Below are 20,760 nucleotides of genomic sequence, written 5' to 3' on the forward strand. Positions count from 1 at the left end.
CAACTTTCAGGAAAGCAGTCTAAAGCCCTACCTCTAGGCCATGCCATCCTATACTCTAAAACAATTTTCCGCAATAGAACTTGCACTCAGCAATAGTAGCCTTTAAATTAAGATTTGAATTTCCATATTTAACTGATACTTAACAGACATGTTCTTTGAGGTGTAAAATTCATCTGTTTTTTTTCACATGATGTATGTAGTGATTATGTGGTCATCTCTAGAGCTGGATGATCTCTAGGCTTCCATGTTGCCTAAACAATTCAATCATTGGATTAACCTTAAAGTTTCTTCATTTGTAATTAAACTGTGAATAATGCATATATGAATCAAAGGTTAACCTGAATTAGAGCATAAACTATTGTGAGATGTGTATTAACAAACAAAACCAACGTGCTTGCCACAGAAATTGTAAAGTAAACAATCTAAAGGTTCTTTTAAAAAATAAATTTTATTTTACAGTTCAATATATATAAAACAAACAATAAAAAGGTAAACAGCTAACTCAGAGGGGACTAAGTTTAACAACAGCCACACCTGGCTGAGACAACACAGAGAGTCATAACTTATCTTTTAATTGAACAGAAAAAAATTGTCAGAAAATTATAAGGAAATTTAAATAGATTATTTTTTACATATGTAAAAAAAAATTGTAAAAATTATAGCTAGTGAATCAGTGTTGACAAATCAAACACATTTGTAACACATTAACTTTCTCAAACATTTTGTATAATAAGTAGTCAATAAATTATTTAACACTTGAAAGAAACATTTTAATAAAAATTAAAAGACTAAAAAAAATCTGAGTAGTTAAAGAAAACTAAAAACATGGAAAAACTTCATTCAGAAAACAATCTTAATTTTTGATATTATAAAAAATGATTTCTTAGTCTATAAATACATTAAAAAAGTTAAATAATTCTAAATCTCTTTGTTTAGGTAATACTGCAATACTTAGTGGTGACAACTTTTAACACTTTCAATGTTTTGGTTGTGGTTGATACTGAAGAATTATATACATGAAATATTTAGCATGTAATCTAACCTTATATTAATGGATTATATTCATTATGATAAACATACATTGAATAAGCTGAGTTGTAAGTATATTATGTTAAAACAAGTCAGTTCATGTATTTTAAAACATCTTAAAATTGATACTGAAATCTATTTAGTTAAAAATGGTAAATGAATGTAATTATCACAAAAATAGTAGAACCTCCTCTTATCAAGTTATACAGAGCACATTAAAAGCTTAAATTTTTACTGACTTATTTAATAATATTAAACTAAAAAACTATTCATGCTCAAATCTTTGATTTCATAGCAAAGAGATCTCCCAGTTTTTGAGCTAGCATAATATTTCCAGAAAGTTTTAACTTTCCACCAAGAAAGGCCTGAAAAATATAAATAATCAAGTAAATAACAAACAAAATACCAAAAATAATACAAATAACTAAGAAGCAAAAAAACATGTGTCAGGGAAGTAGCCTATTGAGTTAAAAAAAAAAAACAACTTAATTAGCTGATTAGTTAGCATGAACAGAAAATTAAAAGATGAGTATATGAATCAGCTGTGTAAAAAATATTACGTTGGAAGCTGTAAAATATGCCAACCTATGAGTCATCTGTACACAAATATTTGTGGCTAATGCTGTAAAATATGACAAGCATACAAGTGATCTGTACACAAATATTTGTGGCTAATGCTGTAAAATATGACAAGCATACAAGTGATCTGTACACAAATATTTGTGGCTAATGCTGTAAGATTATTCACCTTTTGAGCATCAAGTTTCCCAGACACCAAGTCCACAAAGTTGTCATCTGTTAGAGTTAAAGTACAATCAGCTTTTCCTGCCCTGGGTGTCCCTTCATAAACTTCACCAGTTGGAGAGCTCTTCATGTCAACAACTACAAAATAATTTTAAATTAGAATAGAATTGGAATATGAAAAAAAAAAAAGAGAAAAAAATCCCTTCATGATAAAATAAATGTGTTCTAAAGAGCTGAAACAATGTTTGAAAATATTATTAGTCAATCAAAAGTTGCTATTAATATGACTTCCACTATATTCACAATGTGATCAAACACCCCTTACCCCAGCTAGTAGCCTGTGCCCCATCTTTAGTAATATTCCACTGAAACACTGCATTAATTTTAGCAGCAAGGCCTGGGTTATTCTTGATTTGTGATGCCATCTGTTCAAACACCGCCTGACTTTTTAGATTGGTTGCCTGGAAAAAAAAAGCCATTTTGAAAAAAAAGTTTCCTAGTATTGAATTAAGCCTTAGTTTAATGAAAACTTCAAGAATTCACTTTGAAAACAAATAAAACCTAATTGCTATCTCACCTTAGGTATTGGTTTTGGTTCTGTTGTGTTCAACAAATCAACATAGGCACCAGTGATACAAACACTGCCAGTCTCTGCCACCTTAAGTAAGCGTCATTAAAGATTACAGATTTTTTAATTAACTATATTAATAAGACAATAGCTTTGTACTGATATGGAATTTCTTAATTATTACAGGCCCAACAAAAAAAAATTACAACTGAATAATTTAGAGGTATAAACTTATCACTACTTTCACAAAACTGGTGCGTTGTGTTACAAAACTTATCACAACAAATCAGAATAAGCCCTCTCTAGGGAGTGAGGAAAATAATCTCTCCCTTCTGTTTCCTATATATTTTGTATATGAACAATTTTCAAGTGACTATCAATAAAACATTTTATTCTTATCAATGGAATTAATTAGTTTTGGTATCAAATTAAACTAAAGTTAAATTTACCCTGTCAAAGGTAAATCATGAATGTATTTCTAGTTTTCTTTTTTTAAAACAATTTGAAGAAACATTCAACAATTTTATAGAAAACTGCCATCAATTTGAAAGAAAACTGTCAACAATTTGAAAGAAAACTGTCAACAATTTGAAAGAAAACTATCCAAATTTGAAATAAATCTGTCAACAATTTGAAATAAACTGTCAACTATTTGAAAGAAAACTTCAACAATTTGAAAGAAAACTGCCAACAATGTAATGAAGTGTCTCTTACTTTTGTTTGGAAATGAATGCGACTGCCTTCCTTCCACATCTCTGTCAACAAAGTCTGCCCCGGTAGAACAGGTTTAGCAAACCTTACCTACACAACAAATCACAATCATTGAAACAAAGAAGATTACAAATTAATTAGCAAACCTTACCTACACAACAAATCACAATCATTGAAACAAAGAAGATTACAAATTAATTAGCAAACCTTACCTACACAACAAATCACAATCATTGAAACAAAGAAGATTACAAATTAATTAGCAAACCTTACCTACACAACAAATCACAATCATTGAAATGTAGAAGATTACAAATTAATTAATCATATGGCTGATACAGGATTACATCAAATAAATAAAGTTAAAATATATTAAAATGCATATTTATTCAAAACTCGTTTTAAAAAGACAGATTAAAGCCTGTTAACTTTTCCACATTTTAGAAAATTTTATTTCTTCATATTTGCAAAAGTAATTAGCAAATAAGTGGCAGATTAGTTGTGTCTTTGTATTAACAATTGACAATTCTAAATAAAAACTAACCTTCACTGCCTTGAATCGACTCATATCATTGTTGGCAAAAGTTGCCATGACATGTCGAACTGCATACCCAAAAGAACAGAGCCCATGCAAAATTGGAGTTTTGAAACCTGTAGGATTAAAATGTTAGATTTTAATATGTTTTCTTTCATTAGAGGATAGACAATGTATCTAAGATTCCTAACAATAGTATTAAGTAGAGGGACAAAAAACAAATTATATAACAATACACTTATTGTATCAATTTATTGAGCATTATTTTTTACCTCCCATAGCAGCAAAGCTAGGATCAATATGCAATGGATTTTTGTCTCCATTTAAACGATACAGGGCAGCCTACAAATAAACATTATATAGCTACATATTAGCTACAGAATAAGACTTTGGGTAAAAATAAACATGCACCCAACTTCTCAACATTTTAAATAAGAAAAAAGAATTTCATGAATTTTTTACACACATTATGGACCTCCTGTTTTGTTTGTAGTATTTGTATTACTATGCATAAACCTAGAAGTTTTTTAATGGGGAAAATTGGGGGGTGGGGTGTTTACCTGGGTAAAAATGTGAGGATTTTACCTGAGGAAAAATGTGAGGATTTTACCTGGTCGACTGAGGTTTTTTCTTGCATGACAGAATCAGGAGCTCTGCTGGGAACTTCAATGATTGGAATGGTTTCAGTTGATGTTTTGGGTCCACCAAAGTTTCCAGCCCCAACATAGAAGGTGGAGAACTGGTTAAAGGCAACTTTGTCATTGTTTTCATCATAGGTTTCAACTGGAAGTAAATATTTATATTAAAGGTGACTGCAATGAATATATAAATAGTGTGTATTTCTTTATTTTTGTGGTTTACAATTTCTAAAAAAAGAGATATAATTGCAGAAGTGAGTCATTTCAAAATAAAAACAACTCCTATAGTTCTAAACAAGTGCAATGATTCAGCACAGTTTAAAAGCATTTGTGTGAAAGATTTTTTGTTTGCACGGTTAAAAGAATTAAAATTAATTTGTATTCACTACTGCATTTCAGCGTGACCATGCAGCCGAGAGGGAACATTGCCCACAGGTCCAGAAAAGGTCAAACCAGAATTTAGATCCTTAAGACTTTTTAAAAGAATACAAGACCTACTTTGGTAGACAACTGACAGATACAACTCTGTACTGTAGATACACAAACCACTTGTGAGTAGTAACCTTTTACAAGTAGCTATAAGGATAAATTGGAAGAAAAAAATACCATACCCTTTTACAAGTAACTATAAGGACAATGTGTAACAAAAAAATACCATACCCTTTTACAAGTAGCTATAAGGACAATGTGTAACAAAAAAATACCATACCCTTTTACAAGTAGCTATAAGGACAATTTGTAACAACAAAAAAAAACAAAAAACAATCACCATTGTACAAGAGGACAGCTCCAGATTTCTTGTCCATGACGTCACACAGCCACAGCTTGGAGGTCAGAGTCCCAGAGCGAGGAATTGGTTTAAACAGTTCTAGGTACTGTTCTCCATGTAGTAGCTACATCACAAAAATAAACATTTTAATCAATAGATTGGTTTAAACAGTTCTAGGTACTGTTCTCCATGTAGTAACTACATCACAAAAATAAACATTTTAATCAATAGATTGGTTTAAACAGTTCTAAGTACTGTTCTCCATGTAGTAGCTACATCACAAAAATAAACATTTTAATGGATAGATTGGTTTAAACAGTTCTAGGTACTGTTCTCCATGTAGAAGCTTTATCGTAGAAATAAATATTTAATGGATAGATTGGCTTTAATAGTTCTAGGTACTGTTCTCCATGTAGTAGCTACATCACAAAAATAAACATTTTAATCAATAGATTGGCTTAAACAGTTCTAGGTACTGTTCTCCATGTAGTAGCTACATCACAAAAATAAACATATTATGGATAGATTGGCTTGAATAGTTCTAGGTACTGCACTCCATGTAGTAGCTACATCACAAAAATAAACATTTTAATGGAAAGATTGGTTTGAATAGTTCTAGGTACTGCACTGCATGTAGTAGCTACATCACAAAAATAAACATTTTAATCAATAGATTGGCTTAAACAGTTCTAGGTACTGCTCCCCATGTAGTAACTACATCAAAAAAATAAACATTTAATGGATAGATTGGCTTGAATAGTTCTAGATACTGTTGACCATTATTTATGTGAAAGCAATTTTAAAAGCAGTCCTATTATTAAAGCTTGTATAAATTGTTTTTAGAAATATTTTTCTTTATTGAAAATAATTTTAGAAGAAGTCCGATTAAGTTTTTATAAGTCCGCTTTAAAAAAAAAATTATGTTAATCATGGACCTAAATTTGTGAAACTTAGAAAATCTTAAGCAAAACTAATGTTACTAACAGCAAATAGTAATAATAAATCATAAACTTTTAAAACCAAATGTTGATATACATCTACCGGTCTGTAAATATTTAACAAAAAACTTGGACCTACTTTAGTGGGATCCAGAGTTAGACCTGGCACACCCTTCCCTGTGGCTGAATACAAACAGGCAAATGCTGGGATGACCCCAAATGTTGGCAGGATGGTGAAGTCTTCAGATAACTCAAATAAAAACTTCAGGTAATCAGGTTGGGTGGTAGAAGTACCAACTGTCAAGGGAGACAAAAAAGGATTCAGTTATCACTGCAGTATAACCATGAAGGGAGACAAGTAGTTAATTCATTTATAAGGGAAGAACAACTGGCCAATGGTAACATAAATAACAAATGAATAGCATTTGACAAACACACAGTCCAACCTGAAAGTGCATACAATACAGCCTCCTTTTCTGTGTATGTATATTTTACTCCTTGCAGTTTAAAAGTTTTAGCCAAAGCCTGGAAAAATTAAGGTAAAATCTAAATTTAATTGCTAAAATATATCACATGATGTATTTTAGCATTTATATTAGATTTTCAATTGTGTAGTCAAATCTTAATGCATTTTAAATTATTTATCCTATATTCTTTTTTTTTTCATTTGGTTGATAAAAGATTTATTGTGTTTAGCTTTGAGTGTTCACTATTACTCCATTGATTATAATACACAGCAAGATAAAAAAAAAACATAAATAATAATTTTTCACTTTAATCTACAGTACTTAAAAAGTTGACATGAGTATGTGTTCAGCTATACCATGCCATCCTATCTCATGCTAAAAGGTTCAACCTACAATGGGGTCATAAGGTCAATCTACGACTGGGTCAGAAGATCAATTCCCAAAGGGTCAGAAGGTCAACCTACCACAGGGTCCTTTAGGTCAGCAGCAGCCTGGGCCTCTCTCTCCTCTTGGTCCATGCTGTTGGCCAGCTCTACCATAAAAGCACTGGACTCTGCAAATTAAACAGAAAAACACATCCAGATCAGACTATTTTCACTAAAACCATCAACCACAACATAAATAATGCAAATAAGCTCAATATTTAAAATGTATCATCTACCTTAAAAAACAAGAATCATACTAGCAAATTAGAGGATAAAGAAAAGTAAACCCCAACTCAGTGAAATAACGATGGTCTCTTATAGGCCAAATCATCAGACATGACACAACCCTGACTGAAATAACTATTGATCTTTTATACACTGCATCATTAGACCTAACAAAGCCCTCCCAAAAATGAAAGCCAAACTGGCAACAGCTGGTTACCTCTGGTGGAAGTTGGGTAAGTTGGGTTGCTGAAGTCTGTTACTCTGTCCCAGTTGTCTCGAACTGTTCAACAAATAATGTGAAATAGTCATTGGATTTTTTTTTAAATTTAGTGAATTCACTAAGTATTTGGTCAGCACATCATGCTTATGATTAGCTTACATTGAATTAATTATCATCCTTATCAGATTTCTGAATAACTTATACATACAGTAAAATATAAACATACTAAAAAATAATTAAATTAGTGCCATGAAATGATTATGCCTTATCATATTTAACACAGTCTGCAGATTTTATACAAAGCAAAAATCACCTGTTTCAGGGGTGACTGCCTTATTCTTTTCTCTCAAAAAGACACCCTCTGTTCTTTGCCATCGTACTATTTGATAAAAGTTAAAAAATTGAAAATACTCTTCAAGCAAAGAATTAAAAAAAAAAAACCAACTAGGTATTATACACATATGTAAAAATAAAGACTAATTGAGACTTACATTTTCCTACCCAGCCCGCCCCTACTTCAAATAGCCCCCCTGTTTCTTGACATGAGTTATGGCACAAATAAAGCACCACTGGAGCAACATATTCAGGCTTTAGGGCATCACGAATCTCTGAAATAAAAATTTGCAGCAATTAATACCTGGTTAAAATAAGATATTTTCAGAATATCTGGTGTTTGAATAGTCCCACACATGTATCAAATTCCTTTAACACATGTGTGAGTGACACTAAACTGCTCATATTTCAAAACATTATCAGCTTTCAACAGTATAAAATTAAGGGGAGATAAAGCTTAAAAGGATAAGAGTGGTGGAAAATGTATAAATTACATTTTAAAGTTATTAGCAGGTTCTTACCATACAGTTTTAACAATTTGAAACTAGATGGTAAAAACATTGATTAAAAAATACAGGTAGTCAATTATAATAATAATAGTATGAATAATTTATGTATGGTGTTCAAATGAACAACAAAAAAAAAACCTTTTGGCATGACCGTCTCAGTGAGCCTGGAGCCAGCCATAGGGGCCACACAGTTACAGTTGATCCCATACTTTTTCCCCTCAATGGACAGGGTACTGGAGAGACCAGCCAGGCCAAGTTTAGCAGCGCTGTAGTTAGCTTGGCCAAAGTTGCCGTAGATCCCAGCTGATGAGCTGACCAGAATAATTCTTGGAAAACAAAAAACACAAACTGTCAGGCAGGCTATGATAATCTCTGTCTTTATAAGAAAAGGCGTATAACCAGTTGACACGTAATGCTTAATTGTGTTGGAGGCATGGTCGAGTCGGCAAAAATAATTAAGAACGAAGAAGAAGAAGGATAAGAAAAATACAGAAAAATATGTTTACTACTTTAATTAAATTCTTACATACTTTTTTGGATTATACAAATAAACCTGAAAGTAAGTTATAAATATAAACAATTCTGTATCCGTATTTGAACTTAAAACTTTCGGGTTCACAGTCAAGCATTCTACTGCTAAGCGTCCTATTTTGTATGTTTAGTTTATATGTAAATGTTTTCACTAACCTTCCAAAGCCCTGGTCTCGCATATGTGGCCATGCTGCTCTAGTTACTAGAAAAGAGCCCCTGAGGTGGACACGGTGAATGATATCTGACACAAAAATTGTGAGAGTAGATTTTAATAGAGGCAGTGAAGGATATCTGACACAAAAGCAATAGTTAGAATATGTTTTAAATATTTCAATAGTGGCTTTCAATAATTAAAGCAAGGTTTAGCTAAATTTAGTAAAGCTGAAAAACTTACTAGCACAAGGGCAAAGATAAACTGGGTTAAATTTATTATTTCTGTGCTTCAAAATAAATATTGTAGCAAACCTCTTTGTTATGATGCATGTTATGATCTATGTTATAGATCGGTGAGAGTGAATGTTGGTGCGAAAGGTATGTTGAACGCATGGAATGATGACGCGGATAGTGCTACGTTCTGGTGTAGAGACTGGTTGCTGGGTACTGCGTGTGAGTTAGTTTGATTTACTTCGCCTTGGTGAAAGGGAGTATGTGAGTTGAGTACGAGAATAAAGATAAGAACAAGAAGCCTGCTTTCATCTTATTGATTAGTGGTCGCCTATGTTGTCTTGATGAACAAATGTTATGATGCATGCCCGTGGGTACAACATCTCCACACGGTAGTGAGAACTAAAATGATATCAAATCAAACAACCCAAACCACTCACTCAGCATAACACTCTTCTTACCCTGGTGTTTATCAATGATAGAGGCAAATGTAAATCTCTCAAAGTATTGTAGCAAAGTTCAACTTACCCCAGTCTTCATCACTGATTTAGGCAAAATTTTAACTCTCAAAGTATTGTAGCAAAGTTTAACTTACCCCAGTCTTCATCACTGATTCTGGCGAATGATTTGTCTCTCAATATTCCAGCATTATTCACCACAATATCTGCAACAATAATTAAATACACATGCATCAAAAGGTGTCCTTCAGATCAAATTAAAGATGCATAAGATCTAAATTTTTATGATATAAACCATTATTTTTTTTAGTATTACCTATTCTACCGAACTTCTCCAGAGCTGTCTGAACAATTTTTTCACCATTTTCCACTGAGTCTATAGAGATAGAAAAAATATTGTAAGTCAATTGCATTAACATATGTATTACTATACTTAAGTATCTGGTAGATAAATAGAAAAAAAAAGACTAATTATGAAGTGTTTTAATTTTAAATTGAAGATATCCAATCAAATGTTTTGATTATTTATAGTTGGTTAGAGGTTCCTAAGAATTTGTATTTAAAATTTGTTTTCGTACCTCACTCAAGGTAGAAAGTGCAGCTTAAAAATTAAGCATTTAGTTCAAATAATATTTAAAGAAGCAGGGCAGTTTAAATGTGTTCTCACCATAGTTGGCCACAGCTTTACCACCTTTAGTTATTATCTCGTGCACAACCTCATCTGCAGCTTTGGAGCTTTTGCCAGAACCACTGATGCTCCCGCCCAAGTCATTCACTGTAAGAAATCACCAGGGATAATGGCTTTAACTGACTAAGTGAGTATTGTCTTTAACTGACAAAATAAGTGTTGGCTTTAACTGACAAAATAAGTGTTGGCTTTAACTGACAAAGTGAGTATTGTCTTTAACTGACAAAATAAGTGTTGCCTTTAACTGACAAAATAAGTGTTGGCTTTAACTGACAAAATAAGTGTTGCCTTTAAATGACAAAATAAGTGTTGCCTTTAACTGACAAAATAAATGTTGGCATTAACTGACAAAATAAGTGTTGGCTTTAACTGACAAAATAAGTGTTGGCTTTAACTGACAAAATAAGTGTTGGCTTTAACTGACAAAATAAGTGTTGGCTTTAACTGACAAAATAAGTGTTGGCTTTAACTGACAAAATAAGTGTTGGCTTTAACTGACAAAATAAGTGTTGATTTTAACTGACAAAATAAGTGTTGGCTTTAACTGACAAAATAAGTGTTCGTACTGTGCAACGGTAATTAATTTTTATTGGTTTTCATTTGTCTAGCTCATTAGATTACATTTGAAGAAATAAAATTGGAAATAGAGCACTGAAATATATATAATTTTGTTTATGTTTTCAACTAAATTTTTGCATCAGTTACATTTTCTTTAAAAGACAATCAGTTTGAAAAAAGCCTGTTACATCAACCAAAAACAGAATAAATAGCTTTTTTTTTAATAGCAAACAAGAAAAAAAAAAAACAGCAATAAAAAAATGTTACTAAACTGTTATAAAATTTTAAATACAACCAAAAAAAAAAACCTGTAAAAATTTGAGAGGAATACAGTCTTTATAAAAAAAAAAAAACATAACTGAGGTAAAATTTGAAATGAACTATGAGACTTACCCACCACTGAAGCTCCTCTCTCAGCAAAAGCTAGAGCATAAGCTTTTCCAAGACCTACATAATAATGACAAATTAATAATTGAAAGATTTACTGTAAAATCCCAAGAAAGATTGGTACTATGAATAGACAGAAAAGAGTTTATTTCCCACTTATTTAAGTTGTGTTAGTAATCCCCTTGTATGTGCTTTAACTCTTACATTGTGTATAACAATTAATTCTAATCGCCTTAAAGTTAAGCTTAAAGCAAAATATGCTTCAACTATTAGATCTAGCTGAATAGTGATGTGTATGACAGACATAAATTCTAATTTATAGGTGAAGGTTGTATCAAATTGTTTTATAAATTAATGATAATTTGTGGGTTGGAAGAAAGCACATTGGACTATTATAATGGGTTTGTAAGTGTGCATTTGCTAAGGGGAACAACCAAAGAAATAGCTAACACAGAACAAGTCAAGAAGAGTGAAGGGGAAAGGGGAAACAAACACTGATTTAAAATTTAAAGGTTTGTGAATTTTTTGTTCTTTTTTACACTCAGTAAAGCAGAGAGAGGTCTAGAGTCTAGATCTAGTAAGTAGTACTGCTAGATCTAGTAGTAACTAGATCTAGTAGGCCTACTTATTTTGATATTTTCTATTCTAGATCTAATTTCTAAATCTAGATAAGTAAATTATTAAGTAGATCTAGATCTAGATCTAGAGTCTAGACTAGATCTAGATCTAGAATCGATTGTAGACGATTTTGTAGATTATGTCAAAAGATTGAGAATTGAGATTCTATTTCAAACTAGACCTCTATTTCAATTTGTATTTTTACTAGATCTAGAAGTCTAGATCTAGATCTAGATCTAGATCTAGATAAATAAGATATCTAGATCTAGATCTAGATTCTATTTTTTTTTAAATATTTTTTAGTTTGGGTTTTTTTAGGCCATTCATTAGGCCCAACCTTACCATTTCCAGCTCCTGTTACAAGAACTACTTTGCCGTCGAATCTGAGGGGTTCTGCCATATTTTATTTTAAATCTTTTAACAGTTCATAACAATATTGATTGAATATTGAATATAGATCTAAATCTAGTCTAGATCAAGACTTCTAAAATAACTTTTGCACAGCGAAAGCAAAATCACATGAACTTTAAACTAAGCAGGGGACAACTCTCGACGATATAATTTAGATAACAGTAACTCTTCATTTCCATTCTCATTGGGTGGATGTGTTTGTCGTGTCGCTTTGGCATAGACTGCTTTGACTAGAGATCTAGAAATCTAGTGTATTAGGCCTATCGGTCTTTTTAATGCACACGCAACGATGGCGATCATTTTGTATTTATTGATATCCTTTTTCACAGTTATTAATGCAGACGAACGAACAGACGACACATTTTTTGTTAAACCAGGAGCAGGAACCTTAAGCGTTCAAACCGAACTGGTGCGGTTTGCATGCAAAATTTAATAATTAAAATAAAAAAAAAAAAAACATCAACATTCAACATCCATCCCATACCATTACCTACCACAGGGCCTAAAACTTAAACTAAACAAACAATAATCAATAAGTATAATCTAGAAGAGTCTAGATCTAGTAGCAGATACTGGCCAATGATTGCAATAGAAAATTAGGAAGCTGTACTAAAATCTAACTAAAGTAAAGTTATTCTACTGAACTGATGTTGTGATAACCTGGACCATTTTATAATTTTAATTCAAATTAATTATTATGATATGGGACACACTTCACATGTGAATGTGTACTTCTTAACAATTCTGCCTCATATCACACATAATTATGTATTTGCATATCTTTTCAATGCTTTCTTTTTTTCTAGAAAAATTACCAGTGCAAGTTCTCTTACACAGCACAAGGTGGAACTCATGAGGTGAATTTTATAATTTTAAAAACTAATTATGTTAAATTCAACTATTACACCACATGTAAAAATAGCCCATTTACAAAGAACCTTACACTCCCTGCTAAAAAAGTCAAGGAAATCTGTTGTAATGGGGCATATGCTGCATAAATAGATTACCTACAGCCTACTGCACCATGTAGGCACTAAAATGGAACCCAAAGGGATGCTAAAAAGGTGGATGAAATCCCATGTTAACATAAAATACATCCCACCCCTTAAATCACTGTAGTCATCTAGAGTAGCTCAGGAAAGAGAACTCTTGATACTCCATTAGTAGTGATGGGAGATTGTTAAAATTTGATAATATCGGAAAGTCACATTTGTATTTTAAAATGCATTTAAGGAATGGTCTCTAAGCCTAGAAATCTTAGATGGTGGAAATGCTGTTATGTGCACTGTTGAGCGAGGTGTTGCATCGTATCTGTTCTTCCAAGATTTTAAAATGGAGCTCACAGGTCCAATGGTATCAATAACAGATGTGGATGTTAAGGTTTGTATTTGGCTATAGATACCTATTCTCATTAACACTTATCATAAATATGCAATTTGAGTTTCTCACTTTGCACTTCAGACATAGTTACACTACAATTTTTTTGGTGTATTTTCAGAATTCTCAAAGAGACAATTTGAGTTTGCAAAAGGATGAATACTTACTGGAAAAAAATTCAAGTGAGTTTTTTTTTAGTGCTAGCTTGTTTACACAACTTCAAATATTTCTGTGCCAACCTTAAGTTTCTGTCTAAAACCTACATCATACTAACATTTATCAAAGAACTTATTCCTGCTTGTAAACAATGTTCCTCTAAGCAATGTGTATTTTGTGTGCTGGGTGTTCTAAAAGTCTTATACAATGATATATGTTTTTTACAAAATGATTGCGCAGCAGTTGCGAAAAACTGCGCAGCAGCGCAACCACGCAGCTTAGAGGGAACATAGCTTGTAAAGGTTAGCCTTAATAAAATATTTCAGTGTAAATTGAATTAATTTTCTTTTTCTTTGCAGTATCAAGTATTGCTGGGAAGTTTAAAAACCATTTAGAAAAAGTTGCTGTTTATTCACCGTTATCTCGTGATGACCTTTAAGTTATTTTTAGTGTGAACCACAAAGTAAAAGAAAATATCCATTACATGTTACCCTTAGGAGTTTTATAAATGTTTTTTCTAGATTTTATGCTTGTTTTACTTCAAGATCTATAGGGAAGCTTTGAATGTTTGAAATGAATAATAGTTCTGAATGATGTGCAAGCATGTTGATAATTATTTTATTAAAATGTATTTTATTGAAATTGTTTGACATTATATTGGCAATAACTTTATCAAGTAATGATAGTTTTTTTTTATTACAATTGCAATGGGCAAGGCCTATCTTTGGTATATTGCACTTTTTTTTGTCACTGAAAATTAGATATTTTTAAATTAAACATTTTTAAATTTTATTAAAATTCATTTTAACAGTTAAGTTTTCACCTAGAAAAGGTTATAAAATTCCACATATATTATTTCAGACAATTAATAAATGTGAACACTAAATAAAATATTAAATATAAAGTAAAGTATGCTAAGTTTGTTTTTGAAAAACACATCATATTCATCAACTCATCATTAAAATGTGCCTAAATCACCATTTTCCTTAATTTTCTAAAGCTTATTTTGATTTTCTTTTCTGTTTATATCTGTTAACAGTTTTATATTGCATTCAGTGCAATAATGCACAATTTTTAGATTTTAAACATTTATGGTAGAAGGACAGTTTTTATTTAAAAATTTTAAGTTACATTGTTTTTATGTGGGGCAATATGGTTAAAAACCAGCTGAAAGCACCAGATCTGATGGATCCTTACTTGAGAAAATCCAGTTGGGCATAATGCAGACCTATTAATATGGTTAGGTTTAACTTCACCTCGTCTGCCCTATTGGCTATCAAGTAACAAACATACAGTATGAAATACAAACTTAAACATCTTGGTTTATGAAGCTAATTCTCTAAATTTTAAAAAAAATTTATTATTAATTTTTTATTATGCTTTGTTATTCCACAATTTAATAACCACATGGTAATGTTAGTTACAGTTAATGTACAACTTGTATTTGCTTTTATTCGTTACACTGGGATTAAATAAATAAAGATGCATTTGTTTATCATTTGGTGTTCCATCTTTATACTCTATAGAATTCAATGATCAGTAAAAATTTTTACTAAAATATTGAAATTGAATATAAGTTGTGTAAAAGCTGAATACCTTTTTGATAACTAAAAATCATGATTAAAACATTTAAATCAGAGGTCTCCAAACTTTTCAGACAGAGGGCCACATTAACTATCAAATTTCAGTTTGGGGGCCAGTTTCTTCCAGGCATGTCTTTGATTTCTTTGGGCAAAGTTCCTCAGCCATCACCAACAAACGATTTTTCTTTAGACAAAAAGATCTCCGCGGGCCGGATGAGAGGACTTCGCGGGCCGCATCTTGGAGACCCCTGATTTAAATCAACATTCATAGTAACATAGCATAATTTCAAAATTGATTACTTTCCTAAGCAAACAATTTTTAATTACAGCAAATCACAGAAAAAGAAACATTTTAACCATTGATTGTAAACAAATCCACATTTGTCTTAAATCTGTGAAGGAAATGGAGATTCTTCTGTGAGAGAAATATTTTGAGTTGAATCTTCTGGGAGTGGTATAGATGCCACAGCAGCTTGTATTTCAGGTGAAAAATCAGTGCTTATGCTGGTGAATGCTGACTTAGATGTGGCAAAAGGTATCCGTGATATTTTTTTATCACATTGAGTTCTAGATGTTTTCTGCTTTGGAGGTTTGGACAAAACTGTGCTGGGTAGAATCGTGTCTAAGTCCATGCAAACACTTTCCTGCACAGGCAATTGAGCTAATGTAACATTGCTCATTGAGGTAAGGGAACCAACGCCAGGGGAGCTTACAAAGCTGGGTAAAATGGGTGAAGGTGGGTTTACTGCCCTTAAGGATATTAAAATACTATTGGACTGTGGTACAGACATAGAATGAGCATTAGATTCAAATGTGCCAAGGGTTAACGCTTCAGATTCTAAATTCTTTGAGGTATAATTGGTGAAGAAAGATCCCACAGATGGGCTGTCTGTAAAAAAGTCAGGTGTCAATGGTCTATCAACCAGATGTGGAGAAAAAGATGCAAACATTAAGGTACTAGCTGACTGGCATCTGTTTAGGGTAGGTGGTCTTGGGAAATCTGACATGAGGTCAAAGAGAGAGTCTTCAATCATGCTGTTATCATTGTCATTGAGGTTGGTGGTGGTGGCACACAGCATTGGATTACCTCCCTTACTAGATGGTACACTGTTGGTGTAAATGTTTCTTTCTGGGCTTAAAGCCTTAGAAGAAATTGTGTCTGTAATACTCTCTGATGGTAATGGAACATCCAGCAATTCAGAAACCATTTCATGTGACGTACTTTCAGCATCTGGTTTTTTATCTAGTTTCTCATTTATTATTAGACTGTTCAAAGTCACATAAGCATTTTCTATTCTATCTTTTTTGAGATTAGCAATTTTATAATCACTTGGTTTTACTTTTTCTAAACTTTGCTCTTGAATAATTTGATAGTCATTGCATCCATGGTCATTAACCATATGTTTCTTAGCTTTCAGCATACTCTCTAAGGCTTCTCCACAGATTGAGCAAGCATAGCCCTTAACACCATCATGCCGAGCAATATGTTTTCTTATAGCTAGTGCATAGCTCGTCTTAAAGGGGCATTTAGGGCATGAATATTGTTTTTGCTTGAGGTGTCTGCTCTTAGCATGTGAAATGATTTCTGATGGAAATAATGCTGTAAATGAGCACTGGGCACATTTGTATGGTTTGTAGTCTCTATGAAGCATCATGTGTTTAGCTAGGGATGCAGTGTGTCGTGTCTGGAAACCACACACACAGCAAACATGGCATTTATCCTCAGCATGTTTCTGTTTCAGGTGTTTAGTGAGAGATCTTTCATACAAAGATGCAAAGGAGCACCCTTCATGTGGACATGTAATCATTTCACCTGAAATATTCAAATATATTTTATGTGATGAAAATATTTTTTGCAATTTTGTTGATTTAGAACAAAAGATTTGAAAAAAATAACAAATGTAAACAATACTGTGAAACTGACCTTTTAATTTAGTAATATGGATTTAACTATTCTTACTCACCAGTATGTTTTCTTGTGTGTTCTTTAAGTGTTGCCATGTTTCTAGCTACATAGTTGCATTCACTGCATTTATATTTGTTTTCTGCCAAGCTTTCTGAAAAAAAAACAAAAAAAGAATCAAACATTAATATTATAATGAGGTATCAGAGCTCGAAAATTCATTTGAAATTGTGCACATACAGTTGCTGTCTCAATATGTTTGTTAGCTTAAGATTAAAGTGCAATTTAAATTTATTGTAGTCTAGTAGTATTAAGTTAAAAATTAATTAAGTCACAGGATTTCCATGAAGGGGGCAGTAAATAACAAAATAAAAATTAAAACTTGTGAAAGAAAAAGCTTATTATTAATAAATTTGATATATAACTCAGTTTAAAATTACTCATTTCTTTTCAATGAAAAAAATATTTTCAACCTGAATCAGAATGGGTAGTTGCTAAGTGTTGATCAAATGCATCTTTCCTAAAAAACTCTGCACCACAAAAATGGCATAGTAATTTTTGTTCACCATGATTGTGTAGCAAGTGATGCTTCCAATCCTTGCGCCAGATGGTTGAGTATTTGCAGGTAGAACATTCAAAAGCTTGGCCATCATTATGTGAAAGTAAATGCCTCAGCATCAGTTTATCAGTTTTAGATTGGTGTGTGCAAAGTTTACAAATATAAACTGTTTGATAATCCGTTTTTGATATATGACACTGAGATGAAAGTTTTCCAATAGAGTCCAGGGGAGCTGACATCTTTACACTATCAGTGTCTGATGGTTTTTCAGTGTCTGGAAATGTTTTAATAGATCCTTGATGTGGAAATAAAGCTGTACTATCATTTTCTGTAACTGGTGTGGTGTTAAGAATTACAGAAGCAGAGTTAACTGTAACATTTTTTAAAGGTATGGTATGAATAAAAGTTTGACATTCCTTATCACATTTAAGCTGTTGGTTTTCATTATTAAAATGTGTGGGCTTATTGCCTTTGCTTGACAGATCAGGTGAACATAGAGCTAGAAGAATTTTCAATATATTACGAGGAAGCATAGTCTGTAGACTTGAGAGCAACTGTTTACCATGTTTGCTTAGAGTCCTTTTTAATGCTGCAAAGGCTTTGTAATCAGATCTGTCACATACATAAAAGTCAAAAGTAGATGGTTCAGATTCTTTGTTGATATAGTAAGGTGCACAGTCTTTACAAGATTTAAGGTGATACTGAATTGCCAAATCTGTGCATTTCTCTCCAACAAAAAGACCTCTGCAATTCCAGCATACTTTGCATGTTTCCATTGTTCTTTTCTTACCCAAAATATAATACTAAACATATCTGTCCTGAGTAGTAAGTAGGCCTTGACATCTATCCAAAGGTGATTCAGACTTAACTACACAGGAATCCATCGAATATTCAACAGCAGATTGATGTCTAAAGCAGCAAAGCTGGTTAAAAAAAACAATTTTTATTTTATGAAAAATTATAGCCTATAACTGTGACTATAACTATAAGTTTAAGGCATATATATTTACAGTGGCATAGCGAGGTCGGGTGTCACCCGGTGCGGCACTTAATGGTGTCACCCCCCAGAGGCGTAGCGACCCCTTTCAAGTTTTCGATTTGCACCCCCCCCCTCAAGTTTTCAATTTGCACCCACCCCACAAACTTTCTATTTGCACCCCCCCCCCCTCAAGTTTTACTCTATATATTTTGCTATTTTTTACCTTGGTGTCACCCCCTAAATGGTGTCACCCGGTGCGGTCCGCACCCCCCCCCTCGCTACGCCCCTGTATATTTATATATTATATAATATTCCAGTAGGGGCCTAGGGCCTATATATAATAAATAATAATACATATTATAACATAATTATATATTTAGTAGTAGTTGTAGTTACTAGTTAATACTACTATAACATAACTATTAATTATTATATAATAATTAATTAATATTATAGGCCTAGGGCTAGGCCTAATATATATTTATTAATTTAACTTAACTAGGCCTATTTGAATAGTTCTTTTTATTGACTTGGGCCTATAACTTATAATTAATTAAAATAATTATTAATTATTAATTTTAAAAAATTATAAACTATAATTTTAATTTAGGTAAAACCTTAGTTTAGCGTCGGAAATTATCGGGTAATGTTTGTTGAGTTTCGGTAACTAGAGTTACGGTAAACCATGGTTTATTTGACCATTGAAATATAAATAAATTGAAAGTCGATTGTAGTAAATTAATGTTTTAATTTTTTAAGTTTAATCGACTAAAGGAAACAATAATAAATATAATAGTAGATTTAAATTAGTAGATCTAAAAATTAAAAAAAAACATATATTAATATAAATAATGAAGTCAAATGTAATATTAAATAATTTAATGTTTTTGGCTTGCAGCGGATTTGCGACCATTAATTAATTAGATCTAGATCTAGCTAGATATCTAGCTGCTAGACCAAGTAAAAAAATCTAGATTACGAAAATAGTAAAAATGATTACAAAATGTAAAAATAATTACAAAAATAAATCTATCCAAAATTTAAACATTCTGTATAAAAATAAAAGATGACGCCAAATAAAGTATGGTTTACAGTACTTCCGGTGAATTCCGGAAGTGTGTGACAGACTTTGGCATTGTTTTACTTTTACTGTTTTTTACTGCTATACGATTCCGGAATAATAACCGACGCTAAACTAAGGGATTACCTTAATTTATTATAGATAGATCTAGATCTATATAGTATATATAAAAGTTTTATAAAACAAAACAAATTTAAATGACTAATTTTAATTAATTAATAATTAATTTAAGCTAGCCTTCTCTAGCTACTAAATAAATAGTAAATAGTAAATACTACTACATTATAAAAGTCAAAGTTAATGCTAATCTTAATGCCTAACTACTACTAACTAGATCTATAATACATAATACATTACATAAGACTAGAATTAGATCTAATCTAGATCTAATCTAGAGATTTTGTAGAGTACTAGAGATTAGATCTTTCTATCCACTTTTACGTTTCAATGTTAATGGACTTTACTGGTATTTAGTATGCCAAATTGCTTACTAAATTCCAAAACGTTGTATTATTTTCAGTCATAGTCCCAGGTTATAGACTAACTCTAGATCTAGATCTAAACACCGTTAATATAAATACAAGTTTAGTGTTGTCCATAAATAAAGACATGATAAATTGTTTCTATAATTTATTTTCATCCTAGTCAGACCATATACATTGTAATACTAAAAGACACATAAAAAGACTTAAAAAAAAAGATCTGTTTATGTACAGACTTCATTCAGAGAAAGGTATCGTATATGCCATGGGTGTTGGTGGTTTGCTCTTCATATAGATCTAAATCTAGGTATAACTAGCAGTAAGTAACAAAACATGAACCGCTTATCTAGACAAGTAATCATCATATTAATTACAATCCAGTCTTGTTTGGTCTAGATCTAGAGGAAATCAATTTATTTGAAAAGGGGTCGTCCATAAATGAAGTCACACTCGTAGGAGGAAGGGGGGTCCGTAATTTTGTGACTGTGCGTGAT

General features: G+C 31.9%; 3 protein-coding genes across 6 annotated transcripts; 1 reads left to right on the top strand and 2 right to left on the bottom strand.

The window, feature by feature from the left end:
- Positions 1–464: 464 nt before the first annotated feature.
- On the bottom strand, positions 465–12,286 carry LOC131935025 (peroxisomal multifunctional enzyme type 2). 2 transcript variants are annotated; one of them, XM_059291286.1, is made up of 22 exons: positions 12,078–12,286; positions 11,124–11,177; positions 10,152–10,259; positions 9,801–9,860; positions 9,622–9,690; positions 8,799–8,883; positions 8,250–8,437; positions 7,761–7,877; positions 7,583–7,648; positions 7,267–7,329; positions 6,864–6,952; positions 6,379–6,457; positions 6,072–6,229; positions 4,995–5,118; positions 4,198–4,370; positions 3,860–3,929; positions 3,597–3,703; positions 3,056–3,142; positions 2,351–2,431; positions 2,099–2,234; positions 1,778–1,911; positions 465–1,394 (listed from the first exon to the last, which is right to left on the bottom strand). In XM_059291286.1, the coding sequence occupies exons 1-22, from the start codon at positions 12,133–12,135 to the stop codon at positions 1,305–1,307; spliced, it is 2,196 nt and encodes a 731-aa protein (XP_059147269.1). In that variant the 5' UTR covers positions 12,136–12,286; the 3' UTR covers positions 465–1,304. The 2 variants fall into 2 exon arrangements, with proteins under 2 accessions (XP_059147269.1, XP_059147270.1); XM_059291287.1 differs by lacking the exons at positions 9,622–9,690; positions 9,801–9,860; positions 10,152–10,259; positions 11,124–11,177; positions 12,078–12,286 and adding an exon at positions 9,555–9,567.
- A 34-nt stretch (positions 12,287–12,320) lies between these two features.
- LOC131935026 (myeloid-derived growth factor) lies at positions 12,321–15,147 on the top strand. The gene is made up of 5 exons (XM_059291288.1): positions 12,321–12,555; positions 12,953–13,003; positions 13,380–13,526; positions 13,645–13,705; positions 14,039–15,147. The coding sequence occupies exons 1-5, from the start codon at positions 12,436–12,438 to the stop codon at positions 14,116–14,118; spliced, it is 459 nt and encodes a 152-aa protein (XP_059147271.1). The 5' UTR covers positions 12,321–12,435; the 3' UTR covers positions 14,119–15,147.
- Positions 15,031–20,243, bottom strand: LOC131935024 (telomere zinc finger-associated protein). Of its 3 annotated transcripts, none has more exons than XM_059291285.1 (4): positions 20,142–20,243; positions 18,287–18,647; positions 17,227–17,319; positions 15,031–17,075 (listed from the first exon to the last, which is right to left on the bottom strand). In XM_059291285.1, the coding sequence occupies exons 2-4, from the start codon at positions 18,498–18,500 to the stop codon at positions 15,649–15,651; spliced, it is 1,734 nt and encodes a 577-aa protein (XP_059147268.1). In that variant the 5' UTR covers positions 18,501–18,647; positions 20,142–20,243; the 3' UTR covers positions 15,031–15,648. The 3 variants fall into 3 exon arrangements, with proteins under 3 accessions (XP_059147268.1, XP_059147266.1, XP_059147267.1); XM_059291283.1 differs by having other exon boundaries at positions 17,639–18,647; XM_059291284.1 differs by having other exon boundaries at positions 17,639–18,647; positions 20,196–20,238.
- Positions 20,244–20,760: the final 517 nt, after the last annotated feature.

The sequence above is a fragment of the Physella acuta genome, unplaced genomic scaffold (genome assembly GCF_028476545.2).
Source record: "Physella acuta isolate Inbredline_101_S28 unplaced genomic scaffold, ASM2847654v3 ptg000129l, whole genome shotgun sequence".
NCBI classification, from domain to species: Eukaryota; Metazoa; Mollusca; class Gastropoda; family Physidae; genus Physella; species Physella acuta.